Genomic DNA, 22,462 nt, shown 5'->3' with positions numbered 1-22,462 from the left:
ATAAAATTATTTTTTGTTAGAAGTAATTAATCCTAATAAACTCGTAAAAGTCCCACCTCTAGTAATTATTTAATTACGCATGAAATACCTGAAATGAAAAACCTCACTTTGAACTGAATTGTGCAAACACTCTATGATTTGAAGTGTTTAAATCATGAGTGCGCGTGTTCCGATGAGTCAGAACTTTGTGTGGAAAGTCGAGTAATCAATCATTGATGCACATTTGATCTATTAAAATACAATTCCTTCACATGTCTGGAGAGTGACCCAGAAACTCTCCGTCTTCTCACTCAGAGCCATGCAATACTTCACTTTCCATCTGATTCCAGGGTTGAATGTGCTTTTCATAATGGCTCACTTAAAACAACAAGTTCAACATGTTTCACAAAAGCCTCTCCTTCTCGAGTGGAGAGAGCTGGTAGATGCGTTTCGTGAAGGTTTTGTCTCAGCGAACATCCGTGGAATAGATTCACAGAGTTGCTTTCATGAATGATGGTGCATCTATCACCGGTGTTTGTCTTTATGTTCTGACTACATTTGAGGGAACTGTCCGCCTCATCCTCCGTATTTCAATGGCAGTCTGCTCATTTATGCTCTCTCTCTCTCTTGCTCTTTTTGTGTGTGCAGAGATACTGAATGGTGGTGTGTATGTTGACCAGAATAAATCCCTGTGCCACGCCGATACCATCCACTGGCGTGACATTATCAAGAACCCCCAGGCTGAGCTCCTCGTGGTCCCATCCAACAACAGCAACCTTGGATGTGAGTATGGCCCAATCGAGGGTACAAGTGCAAAAATACACTCTTGTTGGAACTTTGTCCTCTCCCTTCTTATTCATTCAGTTTGGCTGCCGGTTATTTGGAGTCGAATATCAAATAGTGTTAGATCAGTGGATGAACCTTTTCATTGTTGTGGTTTTTCGTGGCTTTCCAGCAAGGCCCATGGAGCTGTTGTCTTGCAGTGCTCTTTTAAATCTCAGCAGATCTGACAGCTGGTTTGGAAGCTGCCCACTTCCCCTCTCCCTCCCTCCATGGTCCCTATAGTCCTTCATCACCCTCGGCCACGGTCACATCAGGCGTCTGGCTGACATGCTTTGTCAGAATGCTTGGCTGTAAAAGACCGTCAACTCTTGCTGTGTTTTTCTTGCTGGTTTAAAATCAGGGATGTGCACAGATAGACACCTAGTGGTGCTTGTGCTCCAGTCCTTTTCGCGGGATAACAGGAGATCTCCGTCTGGAGTCCTTTCCCCCTCCAATTTTAAACTGTTGAGGAAAATAGCAAAAGAATATTTCTGTCACAAAAGACTCATTAAAGTTGGTTATTTGAGTAATGAAATGACCCAGCAACAACAATAATATTTTTTGTAATGGGTTTCTGGATTGTGCATCTGAAGTCTTCTGGGTCAATACTGGGACTTCAGTGGCAGAGACTATGAGACTGAAGTCAATGCTGAGGAGCCAAATCCATCCATTGTGTGAAGCATGTTTCAGATAAAATAACAGAAAAACGGCAGCTTGCCAAAGGGTTTAACTTAAATCCTGTGGCATGTGGCCTCCAGTGATGGGCAGATGAGGCTTCATGAAACACTGTCCTGATTTTCAGAGCCCACCAGATGGCGCTCTTGGTTTAAAAATGATGCGAGGTTTCAGTATTTTAGAGGAGAAAGTGCTCATCAGCCCATCGCTAGGTTTAACTTTAACACAGCCTTGGTGGGAGCGGTTGAATGTTCTAGGTGACAATCTGCTCATTCTTCCACCAGCGTGTTGTTTGGTCCCACTTTGACGACCCTGAGGACTGATGGTTCCTTGTGGAATGAATGAAGGAGATTCAACAGATCTATCACTGTCATGAGTCAGGGCCTCTGTGAGGCTGTGTGTGTGTATGTATTTTTGGAGGGAAGGATCGGGGGGGTTGGAGGCTGGGGGGGATATGTGTTTGTGTCAAAAACTAGAGTGAAGTTCCCAAGAAGAGAGCTGATGCTATGCTTTCGTGTTTTGTGTTTGTGTGTGATCCACAGGCAAACGCTGTCATCGTTCATGTAATGGACGCTGCTGGGGCCACCAGGAGGACCAGTGTCAGACATGTGAGTAATGTGGAGGAGGCCACTGATGGGGGGAGGGGTGCAGTTACTGACAGTAAATACATTTAGAGATGTGTGACTATGAGGACAAACTCCCCACTACATCGTTTCTAAACCGCAAGAAAATTAAATAGTATTAGAAATAGTTGGTTGAGACTGTAAAAAATGACAATTTATCTTCTTTATTTTTAATATAGCCTTAACAATAATGTTTGCCAGGAGGAGGTCTTCAGAGTGCAGCTGGTGTTTACGTAGAAATTCTTAATTTATTGACGGCTCTGAAGCCATATAAGCGCAAATGCCAAACATTGTCAGTCAATTTCACATGAACGACAACCAAGAAAAACAAAATGCAGCGGCTGTTCTTTCATGTAGAGAACAGTCTGACAAGGCAATAGCTGCTGAGTCACCTCCATGAACAGCGTCCTTCTTATAGTGTCATCACACTTGCTTCCATGAAAAGGGGCTTTCCTCCCCGTAATTTTGCTGAATATGATCGAAATTTGCTGATTCTCAACCCCTTTTGCAGCCGTAGCTTGGTCTCCATATTTGTTTCCTGGCGTAATATCGGGGTTATCCACACCTCACCACTGTGATTCCTTAAGTAAAACAACTGTGCAGGAGACTCCATCATCTGAAAGTGTTATTGCTATTGAGTTCATCTGTGACTTTTCTTGTTTGACTCCCATGTTTCTTTTCATGAAAAGTAATTTTTGTACACATATATGTTTACAGCTTGTTTTTTACAAAGCAAGTTGTATAGTCAGTCTTTGTCGTGGTGTGTCTGGAGGGGAATAGGCAGGGTTTATGGGCGGGGGGCGTGGCTTTGGAGGTCCTGTTTCCTTTCCTAGAACCCTCCATTATCAGTGTCGCAGGCATCGACCTGGCTCCCGGGAATCTGGGAAACCTATTTGACTCAGTTTTTGTGTTAGATCAACGCTTAACCCTTGCCGCACCATCAAACAGGAGTTTTAAGCACATTTCAATTTGGTTTCAGTTTGAAAATATCATAAAGTATTCACACAACAGAACCCCAACATGATTAGCAAGTGGCTAATGGTTCTGTAATGTTAACATGGCTGATCATAGGTTTGTGTATTCACCACAGACACAGACCAGAGGACGAACACAGCGTGTATGACTCATTCACCGCTCTACTATAGCATTATCTTTATTCTTTCCCTCCTTTCTAAGGGATACTCCGCCGCTGTTTTTCGCTTCGCCATCATGTGGGGTCTTTAAATATTGCAGCAGACCATTTACAACAGCTGTATGTAAATTGTTTCAATCTTGTCGGGGCTGACAAAATATCCTGGCATCGACATTTTGTGACACCCATAGTATTTTATTTGATGTAAGAAGAAGGCGAAATGAGTTACTTGACAGCTACTGAAAAGCTGATGATCATCATAGGTCAAAGTTCTAGGCTCCAAGGTCAAAACCTGACATTAATGGTGAATGGATGCAGTGTACTATGATGTTCCCGCTTATCAATTGTGTACACAGCTAGACTAGTACTAATGTGCGCCGCTCTTATTGTCTAATGCTTATGATGATTCACTTTGTTGTGTGTTTATTTACACACTATGATATGGAATTTTCCCATCTTGCTGAAGCTGATTTTGTTCGATATTATTGAGGGGTACGTTTACTTCAAGGCGAATATAAAAGTCAAGGTCAAACTGAATGAGAATATAGATTATTGGATGGATCCTGTTGATTTAAATTGACCTATAATCTTGTGTAATCTGCTCTCATTTAGCTCTACAACATTCATCCTCTGAGCTGCTTTGGTTATGTTATTGAGAAGTGCGAGGGAGAATCAAAGTCAAATAGAAGTGAAAGTGCGCTCAGATATATTAAATTGGCCTCAGTTCTCCAATTATCAAAGCATGCAGCTCTGCACATCCAACACTATGTTTATTGTCAAAGGAAAGCGTTTCCTTTCAAATATTTTGTTCGCAAAGTTTCAAACCCTGTCAGATCGTAGGAGAGTGATGGGGATCCAACGCCTCACTGAAATCATTTAGATCATAATAACATCGTTTTTTTCTGGACTGCTGCGAACCATTTTGATACGGAACTTGAGCACAAAAGCTTTTGCTTCACTTCTAGCTGACCTTGTTGATAATCCCTCCACTCTCCCATTCCGTCTCCCTCAATGTCAAATTTCATGCAAAGGACATTGACTGTGGCAGTACCTTCTCATTTTCGTCCAAAAGACCAATAAATTTCTTACTTCCTCACACAGTGACAAAGACGGTGTGCGCGGAGCAATGTGACGGTCGCTGCTTCGGGCCTTACGTCAGTGACTGCTGCCACCGTGAGTGTGCGGGCGGTTGCTCCGGCCCCAAGGACACAGACTGCTTTGTACGTTGACACACACCGCCTCTTTCTTTTCCGCATCCTTAAACACATAAAAGTCTCAACCCTTTTCCCTCTTCCTCCGTGTGTACCGTGCAGCATCTGCGCCTCCCCACCTGAAAACGATCTGCTTTGTGTACGGGATGATGAATTGTTTGGCGTTTCACAAGGCTGTTAAATCTGCCACGCTCTTCATCTTACCAGACAAATTGGTTATTCACTGTTCCAATTAATATCCCTTTTATCGCCACAACTTCTTTTGTTGTTCCGTGCACAGCCATGATGCTGTCGCTCTAATTCAGTAAGAGGCTCGTCCAATCCAATTACCACCATTTCAGCCCGTGGCAGACTAAACCACTTAAGAGGTTTATGAGAAAACATTTCCACATTTACATCAGGACTGTAGATCAATGGCTAGCATTTGTGGCTGGAAGATGTGACACTAAAACGGAATGTGGCTGTAACACTCCCAGTAAGTGTGTCAAATGAGTAAGACTGGTGGTTTTATGTGTGTTCCAGGCCTGCACCAATTTCAATGACAGTGGTGCCTGTGTGACTCAGTGCCCACAACCCTTTGTGTACAATCCCACATCATTTCAACTGGAACACAACCCACGAGCCAAGTACACCTACGGAGCCTTTTGTGTGAAGAAATGTCCACGTAAGTCCAAAGTCTTTCCCCTGGTTTGATTTTGAACCTCTAATAATGTGTGCCATTTTTTTCATATGGAGTAATGTGCAGATACCTTGTTGAGTTGTATGAAGTCAGGTGAATTGGTCCACAGAAGTTTCAGCTCTAGGTGGCTACGATGAGAAGTTTCCATCAAGGTGATGGGAAAATGCACTGTTAAAAGTCTGTCTTGAGGAGGTGTGGTCAAAGTCACTGGTCACAAAGCCCTCAACAAGTGGCAAGTAGTGAGGGGTTGATGAGGCTTCATGCGGTAGTCAACATTTTCAGCAGTGATGGCGAGATGAGGCTTCATGAAACAGTGTCCTAAATTTCAGAGCCCACCAGATGGTGCTCCTGGCTTAAAAGTGAAGTGAAGTTTAATTGAAATGCTTGTTTAAATCCAAAGATTTAAAAGAAGAGAGTGCCATCTAGTGTCCTCTGAAAATAAGGACGCTGTTTCATGAAGCCTCATCAGCCCATCATTAATTTTCAGAGCACTGCTGCTGCTTTTGAAAAGTCATTTTTCAAATCCAAAGCAAGGGTGCTGAAATAAGGACACTGTCTCATGAAGCTCGCCCCATGTACTAGTAGCAGACAGTAGACATCTGTGTATACGTCTATACAGGCAAGTTTAAAGAGATCTGTTCTTCAGAACCTGACATTACAGACATCCACATATTGCAACTACTCAAGACACCTAAAATGACAATATGCAGAACATAGCAGCAGTATTGAAGAGGTTGAGCAAGAAATGATCAAGTCAGCATTGTGGTCCAGTGTGAAAACAGTTTGACTTTTGCAAGAGCGGAGACAATCTAAATGACAGTCACAGTTTATTTTTAGAAAGTGTTCAATTCAATCTCAGGTGTTGGCTGCACTTTCTCAAATAAAATGTGAATTCATTTGCTTTTTATTTTTGGTCTTATTTTTTATCCAGAAACAGCAGTAATCATAATCTTTATTCCACAGTTATACAGGTTAGAATTTTGGTTTAGAAGCTGCTGAATCAATTTCACGTGTCTGAATGGTTTCGTTATAAATGAACCAATATCGTCCTTGGGTCAAATTGGCAACATGACACCATGATAGCCCCTGCTGATAAATCAGACATTTGTGGTTAATCTGGTCCCAAAGCAACAATATTGTTCATCTTATTTCTGGTACAATGTATTGTTCAGCAAAATCTGTTGTCCCGACACACCTAGGTGGAACTGGCTAAACAGGGCTCAGTGCAATAGGGTCTTGATAGGGAGCGGGTGCTGCATCACAGAAGCGGCAGGTTAAAAGTAAATAAATAAAATACTGCCATTGAAACAGACCCTAATGGACGCTTTGGTTTGATTAGAGTTCCTAAACATTTCCCTGCAAGCATATAAAAAGCCCGTCATGATGCTCGTAATTAGGTTTTATAAGCTGCACACAGGCGTCCATCAAAAATACATTCATCTCTCTTGAAATTGGACCCAAGACGGTTGGTTATTCCAAGTCGTGACAAATGACTGTAGCGTAAATAAATTGTGTGTCTCAATCTAGTCGTTCATGTACCATCTGTTTCAGCTTCTGGCGGCGTGACAAACGCGTAAAATACAAATAGCACTGGTTTCTTTGCTGAAGATTTGCACCACTTTGCCGCCGCGTGAGTTAAGAAGCCAAACGTCAACAGATTGCACGTTCAACTGTTACTGATGGTTGAATTGGGAAAAGAAGTGTTCTCTTCTGGAGCTTTGCCATCATCCCTGAGGTTTTGCAAACTGAACTCTACCAGAGGAATCGTGTTACATGATTTAGTGGAAAACGCGTCATAATGTGGTTTTCTTTTTTTTTTTGGCAGACAACTTTGTTGTGGACCACAGTTCATGTGTGAGAGCGTGTCCCAGCAACAAGATGGAAGTGGAGGAGAACCGCATCAAAATGTGCATGCCATGTACTGACATCTGCCCGAAAGGTAAGCACACTTTTCCTGGAAATTATTATTAGTTAAAGTAAAATAAGAATTCAATACAAAATATATATAATTCATATCTTTGAGAGCTTGTTCCCCATGAGGTTGCGCTGTTTTATGAGGTTGTGAGGTTATTGCTGTTTCAATTTCACCCACACGACCCCCTGAAATTTCCACAGCGTTTCGTTTACGTTTCTGTTAGTGATGCACTTATGAGGCTTCATGAAACAGTGTCCCTATTTTCAGAGCCCACCAGATGGCACTCTTGGCTTAAAAATGATGTGAGGTTTCATTGAAATGTTTGTTTAAATCCAAAGATTTTAGAGCCAAGAGCACCATCTGGTGGCCACTGAAAATAAGGACACTGTTTCATGAAGCCTCATCAGCCAATCATGAGGTTTTCCCAGACCACTGGTTTATCAATTGAAGCTCAGTACAGTGTTTATTTGTGGACCAGCAGGATTTTTAATGAAATGAGCATGTAATGGCCTCTTTAAACACATTTCTGGCCAGATAAACAGAGATTGTGTGAAGCACATGCTCATGCTCAGAATGTTAAAAAAAAATACCTGTGACCTGCACAACAGCAGATGTCCAAAAATAAGGCCTTGTTTTTTTTATTAGCCAAATAGCCCCTGGGAAGGTGACAATTGTTTGAAAAGTCCCAAGTGGTGTGTTCCTCTTTTGGTGCTGGGGGAAAGAGGGATCTGACTTATCAGCGAAGGTAGACAATTTGTGTTGCTTTTTTTTTGTGACACTTCGGAGGAGCTATTGGTGAAATGGACTCTGGACTGGAACAAAATGTATGATTATAAGGAAATCTGGGCAAAATCGCTGAGAGTTATCAAGATGTCTAAATGGAAAACGCACCGGTATATTTGGAAAATGCTGGGAAAAAGACATTAATTCCTGTGGATTTCCAGTGAAGTAGGTGCTACTGTGATGTGAGCCAGTTTGAGTTTGGCGAGAATGGACTCGATTTTGAATTGGTTGACGCTGCGCTCAACAGTTTGTTTGAAGTCAAATGATACTGCTAAGTTTGACTGAGATCTCAGCAGCAGCTTTCATGATTTTGGAAAGTTGCTGCTTCTCTTGAAACCTTCAGAGTTTGAAGGGTTGATTCAGAGTTTGAGAAAGTTTTTCGTCATCCAAATGGTAAAGCCACTCAGACAGGCTTAAGCAGGGCAAATATCTCTAGTACTGACAATATTTAAAAACTTAAGTCAGGTTATGAATCTCATTTTAGGTTCCATGCCTTGTCTGTCTTGTCATATATATATATATATATATATATATATATATATATATATATATATATATATATATATATATATATATATATATATATATATATATATATATATATATATATATATATATATATATATATATATATAAAACAACCATTTCAACAAACCTCACATCATTTCTAAACCCAGAGCGCCATCTAGTGGCATCTAAAAATAAGCACAGTGTTTCATCAACCTGGAGATACTGTTTCATGATGCCTTTTCTTTCCATCACCCGAGCTTTATGTTAAAATAATCAATTCTTTTTGCATTTCAAGTAAGATGGATTTTTTTTTCAGTGCCACACAAATGACGCAATGACTGGCGAGCTGTGTCCTTTAAACTATGATTTATATACCATAGGTGGCTTGTCTTGGTGCACTCTGTACTCCCCCACACTCAAAATTAGCAATGTTCAGTCATTTAAGAATGTTAAGAAAATGTTGAAAAGTAAAATGAATGCACCATCAGACTTAATGCAGGTGCTTGCACCCTCTTGACTCTGACCAGCCACCACTGAAACCAAAGCATCGTGATGCATTAAACTCTGACTAGGGCTGGCATTTTAATCCCTGTCATAAATGATTTGTTTCCTGGGGCCACTTGGGGCCACTCCCTGCTCTACAGTCAAACAACTATTACAATGGGACCTGGCATCATTTTTATACGGGGTTCTCCACTCCAGACAGGGTGAAAGCACACAAGGTCTCGGTGCGCAAAAGGCACATGGAAATATGTTTGACAGAAAGAATAGACAGAAATGTGGGGAGCTGAAGCGCAGAAGTGTGAGTCACGAGATGAAAATGAGTACACAGATGAAAAGTCTGTTTCATGGATGGAAGATGATGTTGGTTACCAAGGATCAGACAAAAAGTGAAGACAGAGACAAGTTGGTTCCTAGAATTCCGGCTGAGCAGTGCTGCCAACTTGACTACTTTGTTGCGAAATCTTTCCAAATCTTCTTGCTTTTTTTTTTTTTTTTTTTTTTTCAGAAAAACAGCTAGTGAGAAATGTAGGCAAACATTTCCAGTGCCTCAGTGTGTGCTGGTTGTTGTTCCAACCTTTTCACCAAGGTGTTTTAGGAGTGATTGTCAGACTGTTGCTGGTTTTAGCTGAAACCTCTTTGGTTGGTGCCTTTGATAGGTTAGAAAGAACACCTGCCTGCATCACCCTGGCCCTATGAGGACCAGTTTGGACACCCCTTGCCTGTTAAATGGCATGATATCTGCTCCAATCCCACTTTGTTTTCCCCAGTAACCACATATCGGAAGGGGAGAAAGCACTCGAGTCGATACTATGGCTAGTCAATTAATGGAGTTATGTCTCCATACGATTATGAAAGCGTAATAATCGTCATAAAATGTAGCAAAACACCCGTCTCCCCAGCTGCTCCCGATGCACCCAAACACTGCACCAGGCCTCGTCCCCATGAAGGTTTCCCGGTGGGAAGCTACTCTGGGAGGCACAGTGAGCCGCTACACAGAGGGAGCCGCTACACAGAGGGAGCCCCTCAGCGCGAGCCTCTGTTTACACGACGTGAGGGACGCTAATATTAGCCACCGTTAGCTACCGACTCGGTCGGTAGTACAGCGGCATGGCTTCTCGGTCAGAACCTCCGAGGAGCAGATGCTCATCCAGCATTCTGAGTCACAACAGAAGTGATGGCTGCTTGTGGGAGATGTTTCAAAAACCAATGATTCTTTGGAAGTAGATAAGTGCATAAGAACAATCGCTCGCGCTCAACCTGAGACAGAGGTGATGAAAGCAAGCGCTCCTTGCCATTCATCGCGCTGCAGAGACACAGGAAGAGCTTAACCATGGAACTTTATAATGAAAGGAGTGACTTCTTCTCTCATGAACTCTTGAAAAATAAAAAAAAAACTTGGAATGTGAAACAGCTACATCTTAAATGGTTGAATAATCGTGACTATGATATGAGTCAAAATAGCCGTGACTCTCATGTTTGCCATCATGGTCCAGCCCTACCTCCGTCAGTGTGTTGAGAGTGTAATTAACACGTCTGTAATGGGTTCATTCTGTGGGGTAATTTGCTTTGGACTCACCCCTCCTTTGATCAAGGACCTGCAGTGTATTCCAAGGGCGGCAGCCTTTTCTATACAGCACAGATGACTGTTATTTAACATGGGAAATGGGATTTGCTGGGATGTCATGTCGCACAATACGACTGTTTTATTCGCTGAATGATGATGAGATCCTATTTCCCTCCAAAGGGAGCCGCACCCTCAGGTACCTCCTGCCAGTGGCTGCCAGAGAGAAATGTCTTTTGTTGAACAATTAGACATTAAAGTCTCTCGACATCAATGGCTTATCAGATTCATTTATTTTCTCACGGATATTTGAGTAAATAATTTGAATTCATTACAGGTGTGGCTTCAATATCTGATTCTGTCTGCATGAATGAGGTCGTAAAAATGGGATGAATCATTTATTTATTCTTCTTTGTCTTTTCTTTTTGCCAGTTTGTGATGGTATTGGGACAGGCAGCTTGCAGACGGCCCAAACAGTGGACGCGAGTAACATAGATAAATTTGTCAACTGCACAAAAATCAATGGCAACCTCATCTTCCTCATTACCGGCATGAAAGGGTAAGTGACAATTTGCCAAAACACAGACGGACACATTCCAATAAATGCACTCGTGCCCACCGTCCGCTGGTTCAAAACTGCAGCAGGCAGTGATGTAGGGGATCGTGTGATTTCCTGATACAGAGAAGTTTCTTCCCATCACACTGACTTTCACATGCTGTGATAGTGCAAAGAAACTTTAATGCCACTCTTTTAAAATAAACGGACTTTGGTCTCACACACAAGAGGAAAATCCAGATGGATAAGCATTGAAAACTAAGGCATAATGACACTTAGTATGATCATATTTTGTCAGGAAAATACATCTGTCAATGACAAGCAACACCCATACCAATACTCAAGGTAAGAAATACTCAGGTTGGCAGAAAGACAGGTAGAGCGCTAAAGTGTATGCAGGATTCAAATCAAGTTCCAGCACAAGTGTAACAAAAAAATGTAGTACAGAAAATTGAGAAATACGGATTACGGTGTTGGGAAAAATCTGTCTGTTTTTTTTGCAGAGACATGTACCATGAAATTGGACCTTTGGACCCGCAGCGTCTCAGTGTGTTCCGTACAGTCAGAGAGATCACAGGTGAGTATTATCTCCTATTAGATCTCTGAGACGATGAGGGGTTGAACTGCTTTTCTGTGTCCAGAAATACCTCATTTTAAGAATGAATTGTGTAACTCAGAAATGTGGTAGACCTGAACAGCTAATAGAGCAAAACAGAATTAATTTTTATGGAAATTAATGCGGTGAAAAAACAGCAATGGCTGTTTCATGATTGCCATTTCCTGCATCCACCCTCTTTACGTCAAGTTGGAAATAGTGGAAATAAATCCATTTAGTAAGTCCATCGTCTTCGTCAGATCAACTTTAACTTTTCTGGATTTTTTGTAGTTGTAGTCTAGCACAGACTTAGAATTATACGTATATATGTATGTATATATTCATTCATATGAACTCAATAGGTTACTTCAATATCCAGTCCTGGCCAGAGAACATGACTGATCTGGGTGTTTTCTCCAACCTGGTAACCATTGGGGGACGGACTCTTTACAGGTATGAACCTTTTTATTACCATTCAGACCATCAGACAGAGGATGCGTCATGATTTATTCAAGTTCTTGGTTCAATTATCATGCCAATCCAAAATGGACGGATGTGTTTCAGAACCTCACCACATTCCATGAATTTAGACGCCATCACTGAAGGAAGTCCCTGTAGCGTTGCTTACCAGCTGGTACTCAGTAGTAACAGGTGTTTTGGCAATTCTTGTTTTGAAAGAAAAAATAAAATAATTATTAAATAAAACGTGCACATTAAAACAGAATGACAAAAAATAAAAAACACAATCCGCCTGCAGATTTAAATGGAATATTTTATTTCCCACCGACTGATTAGTAGCGGAAGAACTAGCTCTCTGTGGTGCATTTAATGTATCATTTTCAGAGCCTCAAGACTTTCTTCATATAGAACAATCATATCTGTGGCTGTAGGTACTGACTGAGGTAAAGGTAAGTCCAAATGCTTGGGCGTTTTTATTCCCACCTTTTGACACAGTGGCGCGCGGCACAACAGTGGCAGCTCTGGGAGACCACAGTAGCTTTGTTGTAAAAATTCCACCTGAGAAAGGTGCACTGTCTTTGAACAACACGTAGCTCTCCATGTTTCTCCTTGCTAGTTTCAGTTCATTGTGTGGTTCACTTCCAGTTTGCGTAGATCTGGAATCAAATACCCTTGAGCGTGTCCCGTTATTTGTTTGATCATTCTTGTTTTTCCGTTTTCTATAGGAAATGTACTGCACGAAGAATGTTCTGGAAGCTGTTTTGAAAATGAATAATGATTTTTTTTTTAAGTTTCATTGTGTTTTTTTTCTGAATTGTGTTGACAAACCTGCTGTTTTTGCATTATTACATCTTACATTCCTTATTTATATCCTTGTTCTCTGCTCTGCAGTGGCAGTGGAATATCACTGCTCATCTTGAGGCAGAGCTGGATCACCTCACTGCAGTTTCAGTCTCTCACTGAGATCAGTGCCGGGAATGTCTACATCTTCAACAATACCCGTTTGTGCTTCTACAACACCGTCAACTGGACCTCACTCTTCAGAACACCGACACAGAAGCTGCTTGTAGGGCACAATCGAGATCCCAAGGATTGCAGTAAGTCCTGGTCATATGGCGCTCGTGGCAAGGAAATGATTGGGCCGCACATTTGTAAATCCAAACAAACCTTCAGAACACTGCAACGGTTTATGAGTAGAAGTTTGATCAGTGAAATGAATGGAGGTCAGCGGGAGTGGCTTTCAGTTTTGGGTGTTTGAAAATTTGCCCGAACTAATAATAGAGCATTATTTAGACAGCACTTTATGGAAGGCTGTTCACAAAGTGCTTTTACGGGCAAAATGGCAGGGAATATTTGTCCTTGCTCAACCTTGAAGGTGGATGGCTAGACTCTCAGTTAGAACTTAGGAAATGTTCAGAGGATATTTACATAAATGCAAGCCTATAAAAGTTTTTTTCATTTTTTTAAGGAGCGATGCATATTGTGTTGGGGATCTCCTCTGGCAGATGGTTCCAGAGTAGAGGAACCGTGAAACAAAAGGATCTGTCACCTCTAGATTTAAGTCTCGACTGAGGGACAACTTGCAGAGACCCACCTAAGGAGCTGAGGGTCCTGGTTGGCTCATAGGGGGTGAGCAGTTCTCCAATATAGTTCGAAGCCAGGCCAAGACGGGCTTTAAAAGTGATCCGTAAAATCTTAAAGTGGATTATAACGTGGACAGGAGTCAATACAAAGAGGATAACAGTGGAGTGATGTGCTGTTAGAGCCAGTCAGTAGTCTCCTCTGCTGAGTTCTGAACCAGCAGGGGGCGTGAGTTGTGCCAGTGAGCAGAGAGTTACAGTAAAACAGGCGCAAGAATATTACATTACATTTTCAATGAACCACCGCTTCGTCCTGTTCAGGGTTGCAAGGAGTATGATCGCAAGTATAGTTAGTGATGGGCTGAGGAGGCGTCATGAAACAGTGTGCTAATTTTCAGAGCCCACCAGATGGCGCTCTTGGTTTAAAAATGATGACAGGTGTCATGGAATTGTTTAAATCCAAAGATTTTAGTGCAGAATCTTACATTGTTGTTATATGTCCGATTATTTCATGAGAATAAAAATGATGAAGACAATTCTTGGTTCGAACTATCAAGGGGTGCGCTACTGCATTTTTTTTAAACAAACTTCATGAACGAAACGGAAGTGTGGTTTGAATAATGCACCGACGACTGACACGCTGATTATAATTGTGATTACTGCTTTGTTGCTTGTGGCGAAATTAAATTCAATATCAAAGCGAGGCGTGTGCCGTCTGTTTAAAGCAGAAGTCGTATTCATTGCGCGTCAGCCGAGGTCGATAATTGTTTTGTTTAGGATGTGTTTTGCGACACGTACTGTAATAATAATGTGACAAAAGGCCATTAGCCAAGGAGTTCACAGTTTTTCTTCTTCTCTTGCCACTGAGCGGTTTATATCATTAGCCAGTTAATGAGAGCAGTGTGTCTGAGTCAGATCGATGGGGTCCTACACAGGCTTCTTCATTAGACTCGACCGCTTTCCTGTTCGCAATCGACCGCTGTTGACCAGGAGCCCTAGTCCCCTGCCAGGTTATGCTTCCAGGGATGCGAGTGTCACTCATTGGAAGGAGAATGCACAGAATCCAATGCCAAGTATTGATTGTTGAGAGAGGGGGAAAAAAAAGGGCTTATGGTTCTAAAGCTCTCGAAAGGGATCAGTGGGGAACGGCGGGGTTTACTTTCAAAGCAAAGCATCCTCCGATGAAAACACACTCTTGTATACAAGTCTAAACACAGAGGTTTTCCCTTCCAGGCATTCTCATTATTCCAGAACAAGTGAGACTGTGCTGGGAATCCATAAATTCATTTTAGCTCCAAACATAATTATTCGCTAATTTCCACTTACTGTGGACGCAGTGAGCCGAGGGCAATCTTCGGTAACTTAATCGCTATGTTTTAATTGCATGACATGAATGGCTGCACAAATGAGTTTCACACTCACTCCCGCTCTCTTTACAGTTCAGCGGCGAATGGTGTGTGATCGCATGTGTTCAGACGATGGGTGCTGGGGTCCCGGGCCAGATCAGTGTCTCTCCTGCCGCTACTTCAGACGGGGCCGGAGATGTGTTGAGTCTTGCAGTCTCTATGAAGGGTAAGTGGCTCAGGCAACATGAAAACCTGGATATATGTCAAAGACAGTTACTACAATTATAGACACCACAAGTCTTGCAAAACATGTGAATGTAAATTGTGTCCCTCTTGGATAGGTTTATTTCACTGTAAATAACCATCACACTGTCTGCTACAATTGGTTTATAATAAGGGATCATGATCGGCCGAGATCAGCGTGATCACGAATGCCGATCACTACATGTCATTGTCGATCATAAAAAACGAGGATGCGTGATGGGCGACATTCCGTTGCTTGTGATGCGTCCGCTCCTCCCTCCCTTCCTGCTGCTCACTCGACAGCAGCGTGTCTGCTGTGGAGGTTCTTTCAATCTGTCATGTAAAGTTTGCATCCTGCCGCACATGCACAGGAAAATGCTGTGCGGGGAAGTGCTTCAAATTAAACACGCTATTTAAAGCGCCAGCACTTGACGGAGCATGGAGAGTTTTCCAGGCTCATGAGAGTGAGACCGCTGGTTCCTCAGCAGCAGGCTGTTCACACAGCAAGCTGTTGTACGCCGAGTCTGAAACGTTTGAAAACGTTCAGAGTGGAAACTTTCATAAATGCAGTGCTCTCTGTCTCAGAGAGTGCCGCTGCAAGCGGCCAGTATGTCAATATTACACATAGCTAAGTTTCCAGAGAGTCGATGTGATGTCTCACATTGTATTTTTTCCTCCTTCAAGAGGTAAATAAATGATTTAATGGTACATTTTCACATCATCTACACAGGTCTCGTCATTTTCATTTACAAATTCATGCTTAATCCATGTGATCGGAACTGGAGATCGGCAGCCAAAATCCTGATGGGAGCAGCCTAGTTATATTGTTTTATGATTGTGTTAATAATGCAGTTTAGTTAAGGCCCTAAGGCAACGTCTTACTGTAGTTGTTAGTTAATTAAGTGGCTGGTGTCGTCTCAACAGCGTTTATTGCCTTCGATAGAATATGCATCATTATTAGTTGAAACGAATGAAACCCTACACTTGCACAGTAAATGTCTCTGCATCGAGTTTGATCTCATCTTTTTAATGTTACTATTGGACATGCGTGATCTGGCTTGAGGTTTTCACTCTGACTCGAACATATGCACCACACAAAGGATGTTTTCAAGACTGTGTTAACCAAGGGACATGAATTCCTTTGACATGAATAAAATAAACTAAACATAAGATCAATTGAAGAGATCTGATATATGAGAATCAAATCGAACCATCCTCTCTGGAGGAGAATCCTATTGCAAATTACCATAAATGTAATGAGATAAACCAGTAAAGATTCTCACGTTTAAAGTGTGCTGTTACATCCAGTGGAGTACTGAAACCCTCTGGGGACTTGTGGTATAATCAGGGCTTGCCTTGATTCGGTGGAGGGAGGGATTTTACAGTTTGAAGTGACTGATATCTTTCATTCATGTCACTTTTATTCACTTTATTCTGGTCTGTATTTTGCCGCCACTTGAATGAAGCATTAAGCTTCATAACATTGCAAAGGATTTGTCGAACATAAGAAACTGTGAAAGCAGTGCCTGCCAAAAGATAAACATGACTCAGAAGCAGCGATGTCATACTCACTGGTTGCACTGAGAGGGTGGGGGAGGGATGGGAGAGCACCCCACGGTCATGTTGACTTGTGGCTGCTCTTTTCCTGGCTTAGTTAAACGTGAGTGAGGCTTTGAATGTGCTGAGGGAAAGGCAGCTCACTGGGAAAGCTCGGGAGCCGAGTGCCACAGGAGGCAGCTGAGAGCTCAGCTACTCATACGTCGCTTACAGCTGTGGTATTTGGGAGATCAATATGTCTGAATTAAAATTAAAAAAATAACATTTTAACTGAAACAAATCCCCAACATCTGTATAATGATACACCAACAGATGTCAGCAAACTTGAGTGTTAAAAATTTCATATCTGACCAACCTTGGAACTGAATGACGTTTAATTCAAGTCACATTTCATGAAATGTGGAATGGGACAATAGAACAGCATCACCATCCGGGTCCAGGAATTATTTTTTCAGGACTCTTGAACATGGGTGAGGATTTTTTGGTATTTGCGACAGACATGGAACAGGCATTTGGAGCAACACGCAACATTGTAGTGTACATGATGAGTTTTTATTCCAGAGAATCCAGATAATAACTATAAACACAGCCGCTGTTTGCTCAACCGTCCCATCTCCATCTCAACTATTAAGGACTCTTTTTCATTCAAGTATTTATTTTAAAAAAAAAAGCAAGTATATTTGACATTGACTTTCAGTTGAGTAATTTCATTTCAGTAATAACATTTAGCATTCGGTCCCTCTGAGGTTATTCAAAAGAATGTTCTTGAAAGTAAAAGAAAAGAAAGCTACATTTGCTCTGTTGACTTATTGGTCTTGTCATGGTGACATGGAGCCAGATAAATATTGCTCGCGACCTCCCAATGCAAAGAGTTGTTTCTTTTCTTTCTGTCTTTGTGGTAGTCTGTATAAGCTCATGAAATATATTTCCAGGTATTCTCAACCACAAGACTGTCCACTTGGCTCTGGTAACGCAGTATGTCTCCGTTTTTCACAATCATGGGCACCAATTCCCATGAGTATGAGTCAGTTAAATGAAACAAAGGGAGAACAAAAGCAGCTGAATGAGTTCACGAGGGGCAAGAAAAATGTCTGAAATGGCGTCCTCCAGGGATGGATGGAGTATGACAAGGGGAGAAGATAAGGAAGACCTTGGAAGTGTTTAATTAAAACAGGACGCTCCAGTGGGTTGCTCATGCTCACTAGGTTTGGTGGTCTGAGCAGTGGCCGTACTCCCTTTTAAATCCCTGCTAAAATAGGGATAATGCTCATTATGGCTTCCATCTATTGAGGCCTTGGCACTCACTATGAACCATAAAGGGCCAATGAGGAGATGGGGTTGAAGCGGTTGAAGAGCGGACCTGCCAGGGTCTTTAATTCACTCTATATTTCCTTCCTTTCTCTCCAATGCCAACATACTGATGAGGAAGAATCCTCATTGACACTGCATCCAAAAGAGAAATGAAGAAACATCTGTCTGCATAGTGGTAGGAAAGTTAGATAACTGTAAAGAGAGCAACAGCACTTCTCTTTTGGTGTGAGGAAAACATCATTCATCATTCATGAACAAGTCTCTGATTATGAATGTTCAAAACACAAATACACTATCAAGACATCAGGTTCGGTTTGCATAATACTTCTTGGTAAAAGATGCACAATGACCTGCTTATGAAGAATAGATTTTATGACTGAGGCTGGAGAAGTGAACAGGCAACACTCAGTACAAAAAGTACTTGTTCGAAAAGGAGTACCAAGTGATGAATCCAATACAGTGACCCACATCGGTTTTCGACCACAATCCGTTCCAGACGGCCGTTTGAGAGGCAAATTGTTCGAAATCTGAATCGATTTTTCCCATTACAATGAATGGAACAAGAAATAATGCGTTCCAAGCCTTAAAGTAAGCTTTTGTAGGAGTGAATGTAGAGTGTCTGCTGCAGGTGCACTGTACCTCTATGTGTGCGGCCGCTGCATGTGGGAGGGGTTGCCGAGTGAGTGACGTCTCTCCAGAAGTGAAGAGGTGCCCGGTGCGTGTCCAGCTCTGAATGTGCGCTTCTGTGCAGTTTGGCTGTGACAAAGTCATAAACCAAGTAACGCTCTGTCCCAGACTCGCCTCATCCCTGTCCCAGCTCCAGCCCACAACAGGACATCAAACCCTGGAGTGCGCTCCAGCCTCGGAGGTGTGGAGAGCACCTCCCCTGTGACACTCTACCACGGTCCAGTGCGGAGACAGGAAAGGTTTTACACCTCAATATGAAGAAAAAACAGTCAGTAAATGTAGCTAACGGGACACGTCTGCATACAGAGGCTGCGTTATACACAATAACAAAGCGCGTCGCGGGTCAGCTGATCGGTCCGCGCGCATTATGTTTTTCCGGCTTACTTCGGGGGCGTTCGAGTTCTGAATTTTCGTCAACAGTTTTTGTTCGAATTCCGAGACGTTCGAAAACCGAGGCACCAACGTATCTCCAATATCCATGAATAGAGCAACAAATTGGGAAGAAAATAGAGGTAAAAACGCGCTCATTAAATGAGGAATGGTTGGAGCCAGGTAAAACAACAAACAAAAATAGATAACAAAATTAAAATTAAATTAGATAAATTCAGGAGGAACATAGACTGAAGTGACCTTCACACTACACAGTAATGAAGATGATCTGGCGCACGTTACCCATGTCATCCAACTGCAGCCACAAATGGGTAAAGCTTGCGTGGAATTTTTGCAGACTGGAACGCCACTCGATCCAGGTTTTGCCTATTTACTTGGATAATCTCTGATCCAATAACCATGTTTGTTAACATGCTGGAAGGGGAAATGAAAACATACCCAGCATGCCATATGAGACAATTTGCAATTGATCAATAAATCTCATGGAAAGTCACACAATGTTCGTTCTTCTGTCTTGGCACCCGGTGGAAACGCTCGAGTAGCAGTTGGACTCTTCTCCACTTCTCTGCAGAAGAGGTGATTTAAATGTCCCAGTGACACAAGCCTAGACTCTGTTGTGTTCAATACACGGAGTGGGACCCAATTGCAGTAATGGAAGACTCACAGGAGGCAGCGAGAAATAAACAAAAGTCCAAATCCAAAACGTCACCAAACTGGGATGAGTCCACAACGTAAAAATGACCAACAAAATGTGTCACCGAACTGGGAGAACGAATGCAAGCGGAGTCTGGAGTCCAGGTGTTTTTATGCTCAGATGATTCAGGGATAATTGACTCCAACCATGTGCCACAAAGCAGGAAGGAAGGACTGAGACACAAGACCGGAATTAAGGGACGCAATATAAGCAGATCATGACAAACTCATGGGCAGAAGAAGTGATTTTCCAGTTTATATACCTTATATAACCATACGGTGGTATTACCTCAGCAATCCATCAATACATTCGCGTTCACAGAAGTTGGATTTGCATTTTTTTGGATACCGATGTGACGCTAAGGGACAGAAAACTTTCAGGATTCAACAAGACGTTGTTGTGGAGAAGGGTTTGAAATGAGTGGAATACAAAATTCCAGAGATTCTACACATGATGTCAAATGAATAACATCTTTCTGAAGTTTCAAGTCAACAACTTTCTTGTCAATTTTTACTCAATATATTCAACTGCATGTGCTGAAATAATCAATGTATATTTCCTTTACTTTACTTACTGTTGTCAATATATGTTCTATTATTTAGCATTACTTTGCAGGGTTCTTCTCTTAATCTATCTGACCATAAAATAAATATTGTAAAACTGACACACTTTTCTCCTCACAGTAAATAATCCTGAGATGAAGAGTATTTAGTGGTGGAGGGGATGTGTATCCTGTGTGACAACTAACCAATGTCCTCTGATCTCAGAACAGCTTTTAAGTTGCGGTGGTGATTGAAAGCACCTCTGCCTCTGTGAACTGTTAATCTACAATACAGACCCATAGATCATAAAAAATTCACTGCTAAAATCTTGAGCATTATTTGTCCTTTGCTGGTGCAATTGTGCTCCATAGATTCCATATTGAGTGCCATTGTTTCAGCAACATTTAAGGGGTTAATTCAAAACTCATCTATTCTCTAAGCTGCTGCTCAGCTCCTGTGGTCTGTGACTCCCGGCCTTCTCTCCCTCACAATGCAACCCCTTTTGTGTTTTCCCATGATTTAAAAAGCGGTTCATTATTCATGGTCTTTCTCTGTTAGAGTATTGACCATTCTAAGCCTTTAACTTGATCAAACAGTCTTCAGCAGCTCACGGCCCGACGTGCCGTTCTTACCGAGGGGCACTTCTGTCTAAGCAATGAGAATGTGGAAAGTGCTTTGGCTTTCTTGCATCACGCGCTGAACTCCGAGTCGGAGAGTGCAACTTGTGCTCATTTAAAGATTTCCAATTCCCAATCTCAGCAGGTCTCTCATCCCAACTCTACATACACCCATGTATTTATGTGCTTCTATATATATCTGTCTCCCAGGGAAGTGCGAGAATTCACCAATGGATCCGTCTGCCTTGAGTGTGATAGTCAGTGTGAGAAGATGGATGGTGGCATGGTGACTTGTCTTGGCCAGGTAAGACGCTCCTGCATCCACATCAGCTGAAAAACAACTTCAACTTCAGAATGTATTACTAGTGAGTCAGTTTGCCGCCGCCAGCCCGACATGCACAATTTTATTTTTGCACGATTGTGTACTTTCAACCCAGTCTCAATCCCATGGTGTAATATATTGACGTTGCATCATATGCTGACGCATTGCATGACGCACTGGCTTTTACCTGTTCTTGCTTTATTTGTCTGCTTTCCCTGGTAAACTTCCTACTGTTTCTGTCCCACACACTCTCACGGTGTTTGGGCAGAACATTTCTAAGTCACATTGTGACTTCCCTGTGTTGAAAAGAGACTGAGGTTGGGGTCAGAGGTGGGATGGTGCTATATTGTAGGTGTTACGATGTGTTTCTGCGTTCCAGACTGGGGTGTGGATCACGCATCGCTTTTGGCTTGTGACTTGGAGCAGTTCTGCCCAAACGTCAACACTTCCAGTAGTGAGAATGTGTTGTGACAGCAGATTTGAGAACTTGGCATGGCCATGGGATTTGGGAATTAGTCCGATAACATATCATTCGCCGTCAAGTTCGATCACTAAACACGACTCTTATGCATTTCTTCTCATACAATTTGAAAATTACTGTTAAATTTAGACACACAAAAGAGGCCATGAAAAGGTGTGGGTGTGAGCAGCAACACTGGAGCCAGGAGAGTCACAATCAAGGTCAGATGTCAGATGCTCCACCTTGGCTAAGCTAGTGGCAAGAAAGGTCAAGGGGCCAGAGTCGTGGCCTGCTCATCAACCATGCACACTGTGGTTAAGGTTTCATTGAAATGGCTGTATAAATCCAAAGTTTTTAGAGGAGAGAGCGCCATCTGGTGGCCCCTGAAAATAAGGACACTGTTTCATGAAGCTTCATCAGCCCATCACAAAAAAATTGATCCTTCCACCCCAAATGTTTGAGCTGAAATTGTGCCAAAATGCGCAGAAAGAAAAACTACTTAAACTAAAGTTGTCACGGGTCAAGACGTTTGGAGCGGGACCCAAGTGCAGTGGCGAAAGTCACAGGAGGCAGGACCGAGTCAAAAACAATTTTAATTTTAATAATTAAACAACAAAATCCCAACAGAAAGCGTCACCGAACCGGGAGAAACAAACGAACTCTGGAACAAATCTGGAAACAGAGACAAAAGCACTATGAACAGAGATAG

At 42.2% G+C, this 22,462-nt stretch overlaps 1 protein-coding gene across 6 annotated transcripts in view; it reads left to right on the top strand.

Annotated features, from left to right (window-relative positions):
* Positions 1-22,462, top strand: part of LOC128758496 (receptor tyrosine-protein kinase erbB-4-like) — a 225,157-nt gene that overhangs the window by 152,420 nt on the left and 50,275 nt on the right. For 5 of the 6 annotated variants that reach the window (XM_053864526.1, XM_053864491.1, XM_053864500.1 and 2 more), the window contains exons 4-14: positions 628-762; positions 2,019-2,084; positions 4,333-4,451; positions 4,965-5,106; positions 6,947-7,060; positions 10,827-10,953; positions 11,454-11,527; positions 11,908-11,998; positions 12,896-13,101; positions 15,024-15,156; positions 21,182-21,275. In XM_053864526.1, coding sequence (XP_053720501.1) covers positions 628-762; positions 2,019-2,084; positions 4,333-4,451; positions 4,965-5,106; positions 6,947-7,060; positions 10,827-10,953; positions 11,454-11,527; positions 11,908-11,998; positions 12,896-13,101; positions 15,024-15,156; positions 21,182-21,275 — 1,301 coding nt within the window. The remainder of the gene's footprint in view (positions 1-627; positions 763-2,018; positions 2,085-4,332; positions 4,452-4,964; positions 5,107-6,946; positions 7,061-10,826; positions 10,954-11,453; positions 11,528-11,907; positions 11,999-12,895; positions 13,102-15,023; positions 15,157-21,181; positions 21,276-22,462) is intronic. The other variant, XM_053864517.1, reaches the window with a different exon arrangement.

Source organism: Synchiropus splendidus, chromosome 1, assembly GCF_027744825.2.
Source record: "Synchiropus splendidus isolate RoL2022-P1 chromosome 1, RoL_Sspl_1.0, whole genome shotgun sequence".
Classification (NCBI taxonomy): Eukaryota; Metazoa; Chordata; class Actinopteri; order Syngnathiformes; family Callionymidae; genus Synchiropus; species Synchiropus splendidus.
Note: the sequence above shows the minus strand (reverse complement) of the source record. Positions and strands in the feature narration are given on the sequence as shown.